Below are 20,370 nucleotides of genomic sequence, written 5' to 3'. Positions count from 1 at the left end.
TACCTACTGTTTCTACCTAATGCTCTTGTCTGATGTTTCTAACTACTACTTTTTACCTATTTTGCCTACCATTTTTCCAAAATGCAAGGCTAACACCTATTGCAAGAGATTTTTAGAGTTATGAAGAATGACTTAAGTGTTGTCAAGTATTATATCTGACAAGCAGAGATCGTATGGTTGTAGACAGAATGCCAGCAGTCCACATGTGAGTGCAGCATAAAGAAAAGACAGCTACCTGAGTCACAAGGACCTTGACAAACAGTCAGGTACTACATGTGCTGCAACTTATTTTTATTGCTTGGATAATGTTTTGAGAGTTATTTGGTACATCATTTCCGTTATTTACATAAAATGTTTAGTATACTGTATTTCATGTTTTTCTTACAGGCCTATGCTTAAACTTTTCTGGTTACTATCTCAAGCTATAATGTGACCATGCTCTAGAGGAAAAATATCATCAGGAGGGAAACAATGAAAGTATCACTAAGCACAAGAACAATAAGCAAAATTTACTTCCCTCTCCTCTCAATAATACAAGGTAAATGTGCTAAAAAACCATGTTCAATTGATTTTGAAAACTGTAACATGCTGCCAGACATATGATGTCCCCACCGTAAGTAATAAGATTTGTTCCACACATAATACCTGATGAGCAAGAGCCTTATTTTAAACTGTAATCACTGTCATTTGCTTTTTGTTTGTTTCTTCATTTCTATGAGGAGACTGTATGCAATGAAAAAAATTTATTAAGGTATGAGATGTTGAAGATGAGGCTACCATAGAAAAGATCCAGGAAAGGATGAAATGGAAAGATATTGTGTGTAAACAAAGTTTGCATAAAACTTTGGATACACTTAATGAATCAACTTAAGAGTCCAAAATGATTAAGTGCTAAAATTTGAGGAACTTCATCTTTTACTATACACTGGACATTTCTGAGTAAACAGAGAGGTTGTATGCCCCTACTCCACCCAATGGAATCAAAATATTATTACAAATAACAAATAGGTTAACAAATTTACAAACTCATCATGGACCATCAGGTTTCCTGTTACCTGTTCTCCTTATATACTAACATCTAACCAAGGAGTACGATCTAGTAATCAACTCATGTCTTAGCACAGAAACTGACAAGCTACAGTCCAAAAGGACTTCAATTTGTCATGAAACTTAATATGAAGGAGAAACTACAATAAAGAACAAGAAATATATACTGGTTTAAAATGTACTCTTCCCAACAAAACAAACCTCAACATCTTCATAACTGGTGAAGTATTCCTCTTGTGATGCACCTTCCATTACCAAGTGTGGCACCATGTCATCTTCATCAGTTGGCATTGTGCTTAAGTCACATCACTAGCAGCTATGTATAATGCTTCCAAACAGTTTTATCTGCAAATATATAGAGGAAAAAAATCAAATTAATTTGGTTGATCAGCCATGATGCAATATGCAAAGTATGACAACAGTTTCAAAAGGGACTGTTATATCCTAGTAACGGTAATCCCAACAGAACACTGTTGATTACAGAAAAGAAAGAAGTAACAAGTAAAATTGAAAAGAGATCAGTAAAATTATCTATGATCAGCTTCTGTGATGTAGTGGTATGCATCAGTGACTGTATTACATGCAGGCCCAACCAAGGGTTTAATCCTGTATAGGGCAGTCAACTTAAAGCTAAACCAGTTATTCATTGCCCCCTCAGGGCAGATCAGTAAATGGACACCTGGCACAGGTTGAGATGTATAAATAAACATATAAAAGAGGGCTGCTGTAGAAGGAGAGGCTGAAGATTTGAAAAGGTTTTTGGAAAAGAAGAAATGAGACAGGTGAGAAGGAGGTGAAAGTAAGGGAGCCTGGAAAAGAGGCTTCTGTGAAGACATATGAGAGATTGAGTGTAGAATGTCTAGAGGTGAGAGTAAAGGAAGCTAGAGGAAGTGGGTGAGGAACGGGAGGTATTTAGGAAGCAATGCTGGCATGTGCAAAAGACGTGTGTGGCATGTAAAAGATGAGAGAGGGTAGAGAATGGTGAGATGACAGAGTTATTAATGAAAGTGAAAAGAAAGTTGTTTGGGCATTACTTACAGGAAAGAAGTGTGAATGAATGGGAGATGTACAAGATTAAGTGGCAAGAGGTCAAAAGAAAGGTGCAGGATCTGAAAAAGAGGGGCATATGAGAGTTGGAGTGAGCAAGTATCAGCAAACTCTAAAGAATGAGATAATATTTTGAAACTACATTAACTGTGTGAGAAAAACAAGAGAACAAATGTGAATGTCAGTGAAGGGTGCAAATGGAGAGAAGGTAAAAGGCAGAGATGAGGTGAAGTGGAATGAAATGAGTATGTTGAGGGAATGATGAATGTCTGATGATGGGATGGAAGATGAAGGGGGTTTAAGTCGGGAATATATGCAAAGTGAGAAAGTCGTTGCATGTGGTTTGGTGAAAAGAGAGTGTGAAAGCCTTGAGTACAATGAAAAGTAACACACTGTTATTTCTTAAGAAAGGGGGTGACTTTGTTGTTGATTGGTTAGTTAGAATTTTCAATGTTTGTATGGATCACAGCAATGTGCCTCAGGACTAGTGGAATGCCTGTTTAATGCTACTGTCTAAAGCAAGGGGGATAAAAATAAATGTTCAAATTATAGAGATATAAGTTCACTGAATGTACCTGGTAAGATGTATGGGAGAGTGGTGATGTACAGCACTGTGGCATCCACAGAGCATCAGGTTGGGTAGGAACACTGTGGAGTGGTGAGGATGTAGAATTAGGTGTTTGCTCTTGAAAACCAGGGCATGTGAAACATCGGGTAAACCATGGAAAGGTCTGTGGGGCTTGGATGTGGATAGAGAGCTGTGGTTTCAGTGCATTACTAATGACAGCTAGACACTAAGTGTGAACGGATGTCGCTTTTTTGTCTATTTTCCTGGTACTACCTTGCGGAAGCATGGGGTAGCGATGCTGTTTCCTATGGGACAGGGTAGTAACAGAGATGGATGAAGTCTACCAAGTATGAATATGTACATGTGTACATATGTATATGTCTGTGTATGTGCATGTATATGTGCATATATGGGCGTTTATATGTGTGTGTGTTTATGTGGATGTTTTGGCTCTAAGTGAAACGAAGCTCAAGGGTAAAGAGGAATAGTGGTTTGCATGTTTTGGGAGTAAAGTCAGGGGTTGGTGAGAGGACAAGAGAAAAGGAAGGAGTAGCACTACTCCTGAAACAGGAGTTGTGGGAGTATGTGATAGAGTGTAAGGAAGTAAACTCTAGATTGATATGGGTAAAACTGAAAATGGATGGAGAGAGATGGAAGATTATTGGTGCCTATGCACCTGGCATGAGAAGAAACATCATGAGGCAAATGTTTTGGGAGCAGCCGAGTGAGTGTGTTAGCAGTTTTGATGCATGAGACAGGGTTATAGTGATGGGTGATTTGAATGCAAAGGTGAGTAATGTGGCATTTGAGGGAATAATTGGTGTACATGGGGTGTTCAGTGTTGTAAATGGAAATGGTGAAGAGCTTGTAGATTTGTGTGATGAAAAAGGACTGATGATTGGGCATACCTGGTTTAAAAAGAGATATACATAAAAGGCCAGGGAGTGTTATTGGATTAAGTGTTAATTGATAGGCGTGTGAAAGAGAAACTTTTGGATGTTAATGTGCTGAGAGGGGCAACTGGAGGGATGTCTGATCATTATCTTGTGGAGGCGAAGGTGAAGATATGTAGAGGTTTTTAGGAGAGAAGAGAGAAAGTTGGGGTGAAGGGAGTAGTGAGACTAAGTGAGCTTGGGAAGGAGACTTGTGTGAGGAAGTACCAGGAGAGATTGAGTGCAGAATGGAAAAAGGTGAGAGCAAATGATGTAAGGGGAGTGGGGGAGGAATGGGATGTATTTAGGGAAGCAATGATGGCTTGCGCAAAAGATGCTTGTGGCATTAGAAAGGGCAGAGTGGTGGGATGAAGTAAGATTGTTAGTGAAAGAGAAGAGAGAGGCATTTGGACAATTTTTGGAAGGAAATAGTGCAAATGACTGGGAGATGTATAAAAGAAAGATGCAGGAGGTGAAAAAGATGGCAAATGAGAGTTGGGGTGAGAGAGTACCATTAAATTTTAGGGAAAATAAAAAGATGTTTTGGAAGGAGGTAAATAAAGTGCGTTAGACAAGAGAACAAATGGAAACATCGGTGAAGGGGGCTAATGGGGAGGTAATAACAGGTAGTGGTGAAGTGAGAGGGAGATGGAGTGAGTATTTGGAAGGTTTGTTGAATGTGTCTGATGATAGGGTGCCAGATATAGGGTGTTCTGGTCGAGGTGGTGTGCGAAGTGAGAGGGTCAGGGAGAATGATTTGATAAACAGAGAAGAGGCAGTGAAAGCTTTGTGGAAGAAGAAAGGCGGCAGGTTTGGGTGGTATTGCAGTGGAATTTATTAAAAAAGGGGGTGACTGTGTTCTTGACTAGTTGGTCAGGATATTCAATGTATGTATGGTTCATGGTAAAGTGCCTGAGGATTAGCAGAATGTATGCATAGTGCCATTGTACAAAGGCAAAGGGGATAAAGGTGAGTATTCAAATTACAGAGGTATAGGTTTGTTGAGTATTCCTGGGAAATTATATGGGAGGGTATTGATTGAGAGGGTTAAGGCTTGTACAGAGCATCAGATTGGGGAAGAGAAGTGTGGTTTCAGAAGTGGTAGAGGATGTGTGGATCAGGTTTAGCTTTGAAGAATGTATGTGAGAAATACTTAGAAAAACAAATGGATTTGTATGTAGCATTTATGGGTCTGGAGAAGGCATATAATAGAGTTGATAGAGATGCTCTGTGGAAGGTATTAAGAGTGTATGGTGTGGGAGGTAAGTTGCTAGAAGCAGTAAAAGTTTTTATGAAGGATGTAAGGCATGTGTACGAGTAAGAAGAGAGGAAAGTGACTGGTTCCCAGTGAATGTCAGTTTGCGACAAGGATGCGTGATGTCTCCATAGTTGTTTGATTTGTTTATGGATGGGGTTGTTAGGAAGGTGAATGCAAGTTTTGGAGAGAGGCAAATATGCAGTCTGTTGTAGATGAGAGGCTTGGGAAGTGAGTCAGTTGTTGTTCAGTGATGATACAACGCAAATGGCTGATTCAGGTGAGAAACTGCAGAAGCTGGTGACTGAGTTTGGTAGTGTGTGAAAGAAAAAAAAAGCTGAGAGTAAATGTGAATAAAAGAACAAAGTCATTAGGTTCATTAGGGTTGAGGGACAAGTCAATTGGGAGGTGAGTTTGAATGGAGGAAAACTGGGGGAAGTGAAGTGTTTTAGATATCTGGGAGTGGATTTAGCAGCAGATGGAACCATGGAAGCAAAAGATAGTCACAGGGTGGGGGAGGGGGCAAAGGTTCTGGGAGCAAAAATGGGTATGTTTGAAGGAATAGTGGTTTCAACAATGTTATATGGTTATGAGGCATGGGCTATAGATAGGGTTGTGCAGAGGGGGTGGATGTGTTGGAAATGAGATATTTGAGAACAATATGTGGTGTGAGGGGGTTTGATCGAGTAAGTAATGAAAGGGTGAGAGAGATGTGTGGTAATAAAAAGAGTGTGGTTGAGAGAGCAGAAGAGGGTGTATTGAAATGGTCTGTTCACATGGAGAGAGAGAATGAGTGAGGAAAGATTGACAAAGAGGATACATGTGTCAGAGGTGTAGGGAACGAGGAGAAGTGGGAGACCAACTTGGATGTGGAAGGATGGAGTGAAAAAGATTTTGAACAATCAGGACTTGAACATACAGGAGGGTGAAAGGCGCGCAAGGAATAGAGTAAAACCATGGAAAGTTTTGTGGGGCCTGGATGTGGAGAGCTGGCTGTGGTTTTGGTGCATTACACATAACAGCTAGAGACTGAGTGTGAACAAATGTGGCCTTTCATCCTTTTCTAGCATTACCTCACGGGGGGAGGGAGGATGCTTTTCATGTGTGGCGGGGTGGCAATGGGAATGAATAAGGGTAGCAAGTATGAATTACGTACATGTGTATATATGTATATGTCTGTGTATGTATATATATGTATACGTTAAAATGTATAGGTATGTGTATGTGCATGTGTGGACGTGTATTTATATACATGCGTATGTAGGTGGGTTGGGCCATTCTTTCGTCTGTTTCCTTGCGCTTCCTCGCTAATGCGGGAGACAGCGACAAAGTATAATATAAAAAAATATGTATATATATGCAGTCTGTTGTGAATGAGAGGGCTTGGGAAGTGAGTCAATTGTTTGCTGATGATACAGCACTGGTGGTTGATTCATTTGAGAAACAGCAGAAGTTGGTGACTGAGTTTGGTAAAGTGAGTGAAAGAAGAAAGCTGAGAGTAAATGTGAATAAGAGCAAGGTTATTGGGTTCAGTAGGGTTAAGGGACAAGTAAACTGAGAGGTACGTTTGAATGGAGAAAAACTGGAGGAAGTGAAGTGTTTTGGATATCTGGGAGTGGATTTGGCAATGGATGGAACCATGGAAGTGGAAGTGAGTCACAGGGTGAGGGAGGAGGTGAAGGGTCTGGGAGGATTGCAGAATGTGTGTAAGGCGAGAACGTTATCTCGGAGAGCAAAAATGGGTATGTTTGAAGGAATAGTGGTTCCAACAATGTTATAGGGTTGTAAGGCATGGGCTACGGACAGGGTTGTGTGGAGGAGGGTGGATGTGTTGGAAATGAGATGTTTGAGGACAATATGTGGTGTGAGGTGGTTTGATCGAGTAAGTAATGAAAGGGTAAGAGAGATGTGTGGTAATAAAAAGAGTGGCTGAGAGAGCAGAAGAGGGTGTATTGAAATGGTTTGGTCACATGAAAAGAATGAGTGAGGAAAGATTGACAAAGAGGATATATGTGTCAGAGGTGGAGGGAACGAGAAGTGGAAGACCAAATTGGATGTGGGAGGATGGAGTGAAAAAGATTTTGAGTGATCGGGGCCTAACTTACAGGAAGGTGAAAGAAGTGCAAGGAATAGAGTGAACTAGAAGGATGTAGTACACCGTGGTCAATGTGCTGTCACTGGATTGAAACAAGGCACATGAAGCATCTGGGGTAAACCATGGAAAGTTTTGTGGGGCCTGGATGTGGAAAGGGAGCTGTGGTTTCGGTGCAGTACACATGACAGCTAGAAACTGAGTGCGAAAGAATGTGGCCTTCGTTGTCTTTTCCTAGCGCTACCTCACGTGCACATGGGGGGAGGGGGTGTGCCATTTTATGTGTGGCGGGATGGCGGCAGGAATGGATGAAGGAAGCATGTATGAATATGTACACATATATATATATATGTATGTGTCTGTGTATGTATAGGTATTTATACATATAAATGTATAGGTATGTATATATACGTGTGTGGGCGTTTATGTATATACATGTGAATGTGGGTGGGTTGGACCATTCTTTCGTCTGTGTCCTTGTGCTACCTTGCTGACGCGGGAGACAACAACAAAGTATACTAGAATAAATAAATAAATATATGAGTGGATTGGCCTTTCTTCATCTGTTTCTTGGTGCTACCTCACTGACATGGGAAACTGCAATCACGTATAATAATATAATAATAATAACAAATAAACTGATGGATTTGTGAGTGGCATTTATGGCTTTTGAGAAAGCATATGGTAGGGTTGAAATAGGTGCTTGAGAAAGCTGTTATGAATGTATAATGTGCAAAGAAAACTACTGGAAACACTGGGGATGGGGAGTTTTTATGAAAGAGATTAAAGAGTGTGTGTAAGCAGGTAGAGAGGAGGGCGAGTGATTCCAAGTAAAGGTGAGTCTACAGCAGCGGTGTGTGATGTCACCATGGCTGTTCAATCTGTTTATGGATGGGGTGGTGAGGGAAGCGCATGCAAGCATTTTGGGGAGAGCCGTGAGTCTACAATCTAGCAGGGGTGGGAGTGCTAGGGAGATGAGTAAGTTACTATCTGCTGATGACATGGCATTGGTGGCAAGTTTTAGTTTGAAACAGCATAAATTGGCTTCTGAGTCTGGGAGTGTGTGAGAAAGGAGAAAGCTGAGAGTAAATATACATAAAAGTAAGGTTATTAGGTGTAGCACTGGAGAGGGACAGGTTAGTTGGGGTGTGAATTTAGATAGATTAAACATGGAGGAAGTGAAGTGCATCAGATATCTGGGAGTGGACATGGCAGAAAACAGAACAAGGGAAGCTGAAGTGTGTCACAATGTGGCTAAGGGTATAAAGGTCCTTGCAGCATTGAGAAATGTGTGGAAAGAGGTCAGAATCTGGATAATCTTTTTTCAGAGTCCCGACTTTACTACACCACAGGAATTTATAACTTTATTAAGATCTCCCAGATGCATTTTTTATTTTTCATATTATACTTTGTCGCTGTCTCCCATGTTAGTGAGGTAGCACAAGGAAACAGATGTAAGTGGCCCAACCCACCCACATATACATATACCCACACATGCACATATACATGCCTATACATTTCAACGTATACATACTTATACATACACAGACATATACATATATACACATGTAAATGTTCAAACTTGCTGCCCTCATCCATTCCTGTCGCCACCCCGCCACACATGAAATGGCACCCCCCTCCCCCTGGGCACAAGGTAGCGCTAGGAAAAGACAACAAAGGCCACATTCGTTCACACTCAGTCTCTAGCTGTCATGTATAATGCACCGAAACCACAGCTCCCTTTCCACATCTAGGCCCCACAAGACTTTCCATGGTTTACCCCAGACGTTTCACATGCCCTGATTCACTCAATTGACAGTACATCAACCCAGGTATACCACACCATTCCAAATCACTCTATTCCTTACATGCCTTTCACCCTCCTGTATGTTCAGGCCTCAATCGCTCAAAATCTTTTTCATTCCATTCTTCCACCTCCAACTTGGTCTTCCACTTCTCATTCCCTCCACCTCTGACACACATATCCTCTTTGTCAATCTTTCCTCACTCATTTTCTCCATGTGACCAAAGCATTTCAATACACCCTCTTCTGCTCTCTCAACCACACTCTTTCTATTTTCACGCATCTCTCTTACCCTTTCATTACTTACTCGATCAAACCCTCAACCACATATTGTCCTCAAACATCTCATTTCCAACACATCCACCCTCCTCTACACAACCCTATCTATAGCCCATGCCTCACAACCATATAACATTGTTGGAACCACTATTCCTTCAAACATACCCATTTTTGACCCATTTTTGCTCTCCGAGATAATGTTCTCGCCTTCCACATATTCTTCAACGCTCTGAGAACCTTCACCCCCTCCCCCACCCTGTGACTCACTTCTGCTTACAAGGTTCCATCCACTGCTAAATCCACTCCCAGATATCTAAATACTTCACTTCCTCCAGTTTTTCTCCATTCAAAATTACCTACCAATTGACTTGTTAGTTCATTAAATATCATAGTAAATTGCCATTTTGTTTCATCACAATATTATTTTTTTTACTTTTCATTCTCTGTTTAATAATAGCTATACATTATATCATACATATGGAATATATTCACTACAGTATATATTTGTCTATTGGTGAATGTACTAAAAATAACTTTGCAATAAAATGGATAATTTCATTATCTGACAGTCCCTCCCCTATTAGTCCCTTAAATCAAGGGTTTACTGTAATCATATTACTGATACTGCTAATGGGCTGCATTGGAAGAAATCAAAATTTGCAGATTATACAAAGTTGGGAAACATATCTATAGTAAAAACTGAACCTCTGTAGCTCCAAACTGACACACTGGGCTCACAGGTGGCAAATTAATTTTAATGAATAACTGCAAAGTTTTACTTGTTGGAAGTAAAAATGAAAAAGCAAGCTACAGAGAATTTTCTTCAGCTACAAAAGATAAATGAAAGGAAAAAGACTTAGGTGTAATAACCTATGGTAATCTAAAGCCAAGTAAATAATGCAAAGAAGCAGTCAAAAGGGAAAACAAATTTCTTGGATTCATAGGCAGGGCTAGAAATTTAAGTTTAGGAAAATTATCCTCATTCTTTACAGATCACCAGTTCATCCCCATCTTGAATGAAATAAAAAAAGTTAAGAGGTACTCTAATTACAGGTATTCAAAATTACCAAAGGCAGTGATGATTTCAATCTAACAAACTACTTAAGGATGGATTTGTTTGGTTTCATCCATACTAATGGACACAAACTTGTGGGTAAATCTTTTACCTTAAATGAGATAAGTAGTTTCTTTAACACGACTGTTAACAAAATGAATGAGTTACCCATTAAGGTAGTTAATAGCAATGCCATACATACATATAAGAACAGACTTGATAAATATTTTGCTTCAGATCCACGAATGACATTTGTACCTCCTTAGTGATAGGAAAATCTATAGACTTTTCTCTATGTAACATTTGTGTGTCTTTCAACTCTTACTGCACTAATCCAAGAGGTTTCTGTTCTCTTCTACCTCAAAAAACAGCCTCATTTGGACCCAGTGGTCTGTTGCTATTTGAGGTCCTTTGTTTAAGTATTAGCCAAGACCTGTGATGATAAACTACTAAATACATCTAATATCACAACAAATGCCATTTCTGGAAACTTCTCCAGAAGCAGTGGTGAAATGTGGAACAAGGTGGGCTTCATCCTAATATAAAAATCAAGTGCACCAAAACCCTATATGAAAGAGGTGACACCACCATCATGTGAGACACGTCAACAACATGCTAAACAAGGTGACATCAAAGCCCTGAGAGACATGTCAATACCATGCTGTTTTTCCAGCTCATTGCTATCTTACTGACATTACCATCAGAAGTCTTATATTCCTCCTTGGTTAAGCTGTACTTTGCTAAATTAAGGAATGTTACTTTTCTCTCGGTTGTTTTATTACTTTAATAGATTACTTTCACTTCATATAAAAGAAATAGTTTTTAAGTATTATTTCACTATTCAAAATGTCTATCAGTGTTTGGGAGTCCAATCTGGTAAGAATACTAGGGCAAAATATTTATCTTTGGTTTCTACCAGCTCATTTGAGCACAACGTAGACAATTTGAATAGCAAATAATGTATGCTTCTAGAATATATCAGCCAATTTCAGCTGTTTATGGGGTTCTGTCACACCCCAGAACCACAGCAGTCCACAATAAATTAATATTAACAGACAACAGTGGTGCAGGGCTATTCAAGACAATTACCATACTGTATCACTGGATTCCTTACACTTATTGGAGTTTATATTGCCAATGATCATACATAGTAAAACTAACACAAAATTTTAGATTCTCCACATAGTACAAATAGCCTGGATACAAAGAACAGATAAAAACTTTAAAATGCATGTAATATATTGGAAAAGGTAACCTTCTAAAGCCTAAGTAAACCTGTCTTGACGTACCAATCTAACCTGGTTTAAATCATCTTTCTAGTTAGAGTCTGTTACATAATTCATGTACAATTTTTTATCTACAATTTTCCTCTGCTTCAAAGCCCTACCCATTTTGTGAGGATCTAAATCAAATGTAAGATAATGTTATATATGATTAGAGGCTTCAACACATCCCCTGAACCAAGGTCCAAGGGGAAGGACCACAGTGATAACATTTACGCGTATTGCTATACCAGCCTTTTCATAAATAGGTGGTAAATTTTCATTCAGCTGATGCATGCTTTCTAGGAATACAGTATGTGTTCTACTTTTATTGAATCATTGTTGCCACTATAAGAATTTTCCTTTTTCACTCTAAAACTGATCTTCCAATATTGCATAACTCATCAGTAGCAGTGTTCAAATGAGGAAGAGGGAAAATGTGGGGTCAGATAAGACATTACATAATCTGAAATAGCAATGAATATATAAACATTAAGATAGCATCCATATTCAACACTATCTCTTTTTTATTATTATTTATTTTGCTTTGTCGCTGTCTCCCGCAAGGAAACAGATGAAAGAATGGCCCAACCCACCCACATACACATGTATATACATACATATCCACACACACAAAAATATATACCTATACATCTCAACGTATACATATAGATATACACACACAGACATATACATATATACACATGTATATAATGCATACCGTCTGCCTTTATTCATTCCCATTGCCACCCCGCCACATATGGAATAACAACCCCCTCCCCCCTCATGTGTGCGAGGTAGCGCTAGGAAAAGACAACAAAGGCCCCATTCGTTCACACTCAGTCTCTAGCTGTCATGTAATAATGCACCGAAACCACAGCTCCCTTTCCACATCCAGGTCCCACAGAACTTTCCATGGTTTACCCCAGGCGCTTCACATGCCCTGGTTCAATCCATTGACAGCACATCGACCCCGGTATACCACATCGTTCCAATTCACTCTATTCCTTGCACGCCTTTCACCCTCCTGCATGTTCAGACCCCGATCACTCAAAATCTTTTTCACTCCATCTTTCCACCTCCAATTTGGTCTCCCATTTCTCATTCCCTCCACCTCTGACACATATATCCTCTTGGTCAATCTTTCCTCACTCATTCTCTCCATGTTACCATACCATTTCAAAACACCCTCTTCTGCTCTCTCAACCACACTCTTTTTATTACCACACATCTCTTTTACCCTTACATTACTTACTCGATCAAACCACCTCACACCACATATTGTCCTCAAACATCTCACATTTCCAGCACATCCTCCCTCCTGTGCACAACTCTATCCATAGCCCATGCCTCGCAACCATACAACATTGTTGGAACCACTATTCCTTCAAACATACCCATTTTTGCTTTCCGAGATAATGTTCTCGACTTCCACACATTTTTCAAGGCTCCCAGAATTTTCACCCCCTCCCTATGATTCACTTCCGCTTCCATGGTTCCATCCGCTGCCAAATCCACTCCCAGATATCTAGAACACTTCACTTCCTCCAGTTTTTCTCCATTCAAACTTACCTCCCAATTGACTTGACCCTCAACCCTACTGTACCTAATAACCTTACTCTTATTCACATTTACTCTCAACTTTCTTCTTTCACACACCTTACCAAACTCAGTCACCACCTTCTGCAGTTTCTCACAGGCACCAGCGCTGTATCATCAGAGGAACAACAACTGACTCACTTCCCAAGCTCTCTCGTCCGCAACAGACTGCATACTTGCCCTTCTTTCCAAAACTCTTGCATTCACCTCCCTAACAACCCCATCCATAAACAAATTAAACAACCATGGAGACATCACACACCCCTGCCACAAACCTACATTCACTGAGAACCAATCATTTTCCTCTCTTCCTACATGTACACATGCCTTACATCCTCAATAAAAACTTTTCACTGCTTCTAACAACTTGCCTCCCACACCATATATTCTTAATACCTTCCACAGAGCATCTCTATCAACTCTATCATATGCCTTCTCCAGATCCATAAATGCTACATACAAATCCATTTGTTTTCCTAAGTATTTCTCACATACATTCCTCAAAGCAAACACCTGATCCACACATCCTCTACCACTCTTGAAACCACACTGCTCTTCCCCAATCTGATGCTCTGTACATGCCTTCACCCTCTCAATCAATACCCTCCCATATAATTTCCCAGGAATACTCAACAAACTTATACCTCTGTAATTTATGCACTCACTCTTATCCCGTTTGCCTTTGTACAATGGCACCATGCAAGCATTCCACCAATCCTCAGGCACCTCACCATGAATCATACATACATTAAATAACCTTACCAACCAGTCAACAATACAGTCACCCCCTTTCTTAATAAATTCCACTGCAGTACCATCCAAACCCGCTGCCTTGCCGGCTTTCATCTTCCGCAAAGCTTTTACTACCTCTTCTCTGTTTACCAAATCATTTTCCCTAACCCTCTCACTTTGCATACCACCTCGACCAAAACACCCTATATCTGCCACTCTATCATCAAACACATTCAACAAACCTTCAAAATACTCACTCCATCTCCTTCTCACATCACCACTACTTGTTATCACCTCCCCATTAGCCCCCTTCACTGAAGTTCCCATTCGCTCCATTGTCTTATGCACTTTATTTACCTCCTTCCAAAGCATCTTTTTATTCTCCCTAAAATTTAATGATAATCTCTCACCCCAACTCTCATTTGCCCTCTTTTTCACCTCTTGCACCTTTCTCTTGACCTCCTGCCTCTTTCTTTTATACATCTCCCACTCATTTGCATTTTTTCCCAGGAAAAATTGTCCAAATACCTCTTTCTTCTCTTTCACTAATAATCTTACTTCTTCATCCCACCACTCGCTACCCTTTCTAATCTGCCCACCTCCCACGCTTCTCATGCCACAAGCATCTTTTAAGCAAGCCATCACTGCTTCCTTAAATACATCCCATTCCTCCCCCACTCCCCTTAACTCCTTTGTTCTCACCTTTTTCCATTATCATATTTAATCGCTGTCTCCCGCGTTAGCAAGGTAGCACAAGGAAACACAAAAAATGGCCCAACCCATCCACATACACATGTATATACATAAACGTATCTTATGGATCCTATTATTCATGGCCATTGTTATCAAAACATGTACTCAACTGCACTATGGATCATTTGGCTCAAGGTAAAAATTGAGTTCAAACATGTATGAAGATACAGGAATCTGACCCTTTAACCCTGTGTGGGAGAGATCTCATTAGCATTAATTTGATCCCAATATGTGTATAAACACGTGAACTCATCCAACATATCTGGAAAACTAGGAATCACTGATTCAAACATGATAAAGCATGGCACAATTCTGTGCAATGCATCAGTAATAAAGAAAATTAAGCATTTCTAGCAATACAGACAAGTTTTCATGTATTACAGCTTTATTCAGTTTATATGTCGAATACAAACCAAATCATGCACTTATGCAACCTAAATCAACACCAGCTTAATATTTGATGCGAGCCTTCAGCAGGACAGTCATGTTTTTAGTATCTTCTTCTTATAATTGAGGACGGATTAAAAATGACATCAGGACACCATAGGCATCCATCCTGTTCCCATACTAGTTGATAGATTTTGATTAAAGCATTACCAATGCATTTGTCACACTCTCAACTGTTAATGTTTTTACTGCACAATTTCCCTCTACTTCAAAGACCTGACTACTACAAGAACTTAATATTTATGGAGCAAGATGAGCTAACATTAAAATCCAGTATTCCATATCAACAGTGTAAGGAATCCACTGGTACCACTTTCCTCCAAATCTATCAACTGAAACACATGCATCTAAAACATGATACATTCCTCATGGTTTACACTTTCTTTAGATTCCAATGAAGTATTTTTCTATCACTTGTTTCTCAGGTTCTGTTTTGCCCTTAAAATAACATTATCTAAATAGGATAGAACTCCTCTAGAAAGGATATTCAACATTTTATATTAAATTAAGAAATCACAACAGTGTCTTTCAAATTTATCAAAATTAAATACAAAACATTATACACTCAAGTAGTTTAAACAAAAATTGACAGTAGCATGGAGGCAGCAGTCCAGCTACTGAACACACTTCTGCTGCCTAGAATCTGCCTCCCAGCCATCACACAAAACCTAGCAATCTAGAATCTGCCTCCCAGCCATCACACAATACTTAGCAATCTAGAATCTGCCTCCCAGCCATCACACAAAACCTAGCAATCTAGAATCTGCCTCCCAGCCATCACACAATACTTAGCAATCTAGAATCTGCCTCCCAGCCATCACACAAAACATAGCAATCTAGAATCTGCCTCCCAGCCATCACACAACACCTAGCAATCTAGAATCTGCCTCCCAGCCATCAAAAAATACCTAGCAATCTAGAATCTGCCTCCTAGCCATCACACAATACCTACAAATCTAGAATCTGCCTCCCAGCCATCACACAACACCTAGCAATCTAAAATCTGCCTCCCAGCCATCACACAATACCTAGCAATCTAAAATCTGCCTCCCAGCCATCACACAACACCTAGCAATCTAGAATCTGCCTCCCAGCCATCAAACAATACCTGGCAATCTAGAATCTGCCTCCCAGCCATCACACAACACCTAGCAATCTAGAATCTGCCTCCCAGCCATCAAACAATACCTGGCAATCTAGAATCTGCATCCCAGCCATCACACAACACCTAGCAATCTAGAATCTGCCTCCCAGCCATCTCACAATACCTAGCAATCTAGAATCTGCCTCCTAGCCATCACACAATACCTACAAATCTAGAATCTGCCTCCCAGCCATTACACAAAACCTATCAATCTAGAATCTGCCTCCCAGCCATCAAACAATACCTAGCAATCTAGAATCTGCCTCCCAGCCATCACACAAAACCTAGCAATCTAGAATCTGCCTCCCAGCCATCACGCAATACCTAGCAATCTAGAATCTGCCTCCCAGCCATCTCACAATACCTAGCAATCTAGAATCTGCCTCCCAGCCATCACACAACACCTAGCAATCTAGAATCTGCCTCCCAGCCATCAAACAATACCTAGCAATCTAGAATCTGCCTCCAACACCTAGCAATCTAGAATCTGCCTCCCAGCCATCACACAATACCTAGCAATCTAGAATCTGCCTCCCAGCCATCACACAATACCTAGCAATCTAGAATCTGCCTCCCAGCCATCACACAACACCTAGCAATCTAGAATCTGCCTCCCAGCCATCAAAAAATACCTAGCAATTTAGAATCTGCCTCCCAGCCATCACACAATACCTAGCAATCTAGAATCTGCCTCCCAGCCATTAAAAACAATACCTAGCAATCTAGAATCTGCCTCCCAGCCATCACTTAATACCTAACAATCTAGAATCTGCCTCCCAGCCATCACACAACACCTAGCAATCTAGAATCTGCCTCCCAGCCATCACACAATACCTAGCAATCTAGAATCTGCCTCCCAGCCATCACACAATACCTAGCAATCTAGAATCTGCCTCCCAGCCATTAAAAACAATACCTAGCAATCTAGAATCTGCCTCCCAGCCATCACTTAATACCTAACAATCTAGAATCTGCCTCCTAGCCATCACACAATACCTAGCAATCTAGAATCTGCCTCCCAGCCATCACACAACACCTAGCAATCTAGAATCTACCTTCCAGCCATCATGCAATACCTAGCAATCTAGAATCTGCCTCCCAGCCATCACACAACACCTAGCAGTCTAGAATCTGCCTCCCAGCCATCACACAACACCTAGCAATCTAGAATCTGCCTCCCAGCCATCACACAATACCTAGCAATCTAGAATCTGCCTCCCAGCCATCACGCAATACCTAGCAATCTAGAATCTGCCTCCCAGCCATCACAATACCTAGCAATCTAGAATCTGCCTCCCAGCCATCACGCAATACCTAGCAATCTAAAATCTGCCTCCCAGCCATCACACAATACCTGGCTGTCTATAATCTGCCTCCCAGCCATCACACAACACCTAGCAATCTAGAATCTGCCTCCCAGCCATCACACAAAACCTAGCAATCTAGAATCTGCCTCCCAGCCATCACACAACACCTAGCAATCTAAAATATGCCTCCCAGCCATCACACAATACCTAGCAATCTAGAATCTGCCTCCCAGCCATCACACAACACCTAGCAATCTAAAATCTGCCTCCCAGCCATCACACAATACCTGGCTGTCTATAATCTGCCTGCTCCCATTATACAGTAACAAACAGTCTATAATATGCGTCTCATTCAATTCCAGTCATCTTGCAACACACATATACCAGAAAGATATATATATATATATATATATATATATATATATATATATATATATATATATATATATATATATATTCCCCCCTTTTTAGAAAGTTAAAAGTCTGTTTCCTTGCGCTACCCCGCAAACGCGGGAGACAGCGACAAAGCAAAAAAAAAATATATATATATATATATATATTCTTTCTTTCTTTTAAACTATTCGCCATTTCCCGCGTTAGCGAGGTAGCGCTACGAACAGAGGACTAGGCCTTTTTTGGAATATCCTCAACTGGCCCCCTCTGTTCCTTCTTTTGGAAAATTTAAAAAAAAAACGAGAGGGGAGGATTTCCAGCCCCCCGCTCCCTCCCCTTTTAGTCGCCTTCTACGACACGCAGGGAATACGTGGGAAGTATTCTTAATCCCCTATCCCCAGGGATAATATATATATATATATATATATATATATATATATATATCTCGCAAACGCGGGAGACAGCGACAAAGTATAAAAAAAAAAGAAAAAAAAACATATATATATATATATATATATGCTTTTCTAAGTATTTCTCATACATACATTCTTCAAAGCAAACACCTGATCCACACATCCTCTACCACTTCTGAAACCACACTGCTCTTCCCCAATCTGATGCTCTGTACATGCCTTCACCCTGGATTTGTATGTAGCATTTATGGATCTGGAGAAGGCATATCATAGAGTTGATAGAGATGCTCTGTGGAAGGTATTAAGAATATATGGTGTGGGAGGAAAGTTGTTAGAAGCACTGAAAAGTTTTTATCGAGGATGTAAGGCATGTGTACGTGTAGGAAGAGAGGAAAGTGATTGGTTCTCAGTAAATGTAGGTTTGCGGCAGGGGTGTGTGATGTCTCCATGGTTGTTTAATTTGTTTATGGATGGGGTTGTTAGGGAGGTAAATGCAAGAGTTTTGGAAAGAGGGGCAAGTATGAAGTCTGTTGGGGATGAGAGAGCTTGGGAAGTGAGTCAGTTGTTGTTCGCTGATGATACAGCGCTGGTGGCTGATTCATGTGAGAAACTGCAGAAGCTGGTGACTGAGTTTGGTAAAAGGTGTGGAAGAAGAAAGTTAAGAGTAAATGTGAATAAGAGCAAGGTTATTAGGTACAGTAGGGTTGAGGGTCAAGTCAATTGGGAGGTGAGTTTGAATGGAGAAAAACTGGAGGAAGTGAAGTGTTTTAGATATCTGGGAGTGGATCTGGCAGTGGATGGAACCATGGAAGCGGAAGTGGATCATAGGGTGGGGGAGGGGGCGAAAATTCTGGGGGCCTTGAAGAATGTGTGGAAGTCGAGAACATTATCTCGGAAAGCAAAAATGGGTATGTTTGAAGGAATAGTGGTTCCAACAATGTTGTATGGTTGCGAGGCGTGGGCTATGGATAGAGTTGTGCGCAGGAGGATGGATGTGCTGGAAATGAGATGTTTGAGGACAATGTGTGGTGTGAGGTGGTTTGATCGAGTGAGTAACGTAAGGGTAAGAGAGATGTGTGGAAATAAAAAGAGCGTGGTTGAGAGAGCAGAAGAGGGTGTTTTGAAGTGGTTTGGGCACATGGAGAGGATGAGTGAGGAAAGATTGACCAAGAGGATATATGTGTCGGAGGTGGAGGGAACGAGGAGAAGAGGGAGACCAAATTGGAGGTGGAAAGATGGAGTGAAAAAGATTTTGTGTGATCGGGGCCTGAACATGCAGGAGGGTGAAAGGAGGGCAAGGAATAGAGTGAATTGGACCGATGTGGTATACCGGGGTTGACGTGCTGTCAGTGGATTGAATCAAGGCATGTGAAGCGTCTGGGGTAAACCATGGAAAGCTGTGCAGGTATGTATATTTGCGTGTGTGGACGTATGTATATACATGTGTATGGGGGTGGGTTGGGACATTTCTTTCGTCTGTTTCCTTGCGCTACCTCGCAAACGCGGGAGACAGCGACAAAGTATAATAATAAAAATAATAATATATATATATATAATATCAGGTTTCATGAAGGAAATATGTTTCATGAAGGAAATATAAACTATCGGGACACCGCACAAATATTATCTACATCAATGATAAACAGATCAATAGGCTATTTATTCTTAGTGGCTTTATTTATACAGGGAGCACAATTTCTTATAATTTGTTCCTTTGTCAAACTTTTTGATACGGTAAGGAAGGAAGACAGTACATAGCGTAAGACACGTATATAAAGGTTATCACATAAAGTACACTACAACAAAGTGAAGGACGAACCTATATCAGTGGAACACATGTAACTGTGACCAGTGTACCAGGTCGAGCATGACCTTAATACTGATGTAATGATGATGACGTAGGTAAACATACTTCACCAACACTCAACCTAACTGGCGACCAAAATCCTCAGCAACTGCACGTAACTCATGCCATCATGATGATGATAGGCAACTGTCCCATGATGATAGGCAACTGTCCCATGATGATAGGCAGCTGTCCCATGATGATAGGCAGCTGTCCCATGATGATAGGCAGCTGTCCCATGATGATAGGCAACTGTCTCATGATGATAGGCAGCTGTCCCATGATGATAGCCAACTGTCCCATGATGATAGGCAGCTGTCCCATGATGATAGGCAACTGTCCCATGATGATAGGCAGCTGTCCCATGATGATAGGCAACTGTCCCATGATGATAGG

General features: G+C 40.7%; 1 protein-coding gene across 3 annotated transcripts in view; it reads right to left on the bottom strand.

Annotated features, from left to right (window-relative positions):
* Positions 1 to 20,104, bottom strand: part of LOC139745929 (protein arginine N-methyltransferase 1-like) — a 59,010-nt gene extending 38,906 nt beyond the window's left edge. Inside the window, exons 1-3 of one of the 3 annotated variants that reach the window (XM_071656618.1) lie at positions 19,948 to 20,001; positions 2,670 to 2,742; positions 1,249 to 1,392 (exon numbers count right to left, since the gene is read on the bottom strand). In XM_071656618.1, coding sequence (XP_071512719.1) covers positions 1,249 to 1,338 — 90 coding nt within the window. In that variant the 5' untranslated portion in view covers positions 1,339 to 1,392; positions 2,670 to 2,742; positions 19,948 to 20,001. Of the gene's footprint in view, positions 1 to 1,248; positions 1,393 to 2,669; positions 2,743 to 19,947 lie in introns of those variants that run through there. The other 2 variants (XM_071656616.1, XM_071656619.1) reach the window with 2 other exon arrangements.
* Positions 20,105 to 20,370: the final 266 nt, after the last annotated feature.

Source organism: Panulirus ornatus, chromosome 63 (genome assembly GCF_036320965.1).
Source record: "Panulirus ornatus isolate Po-2019 chromosome 63, ASM3632096v1, whole genome shotgun sequence".
Taxonomy (NCBI): Eukaryota; Metazoa; Arthropoda; class Malacostraca; order Decapoda; family Palinuridae; genus Panulirus; species Panulirus ornatus.
Note: the sequence above shows the minus strand (reverse complement) of the source record. Positions and strands in the feature narration are given on the sequence as shown.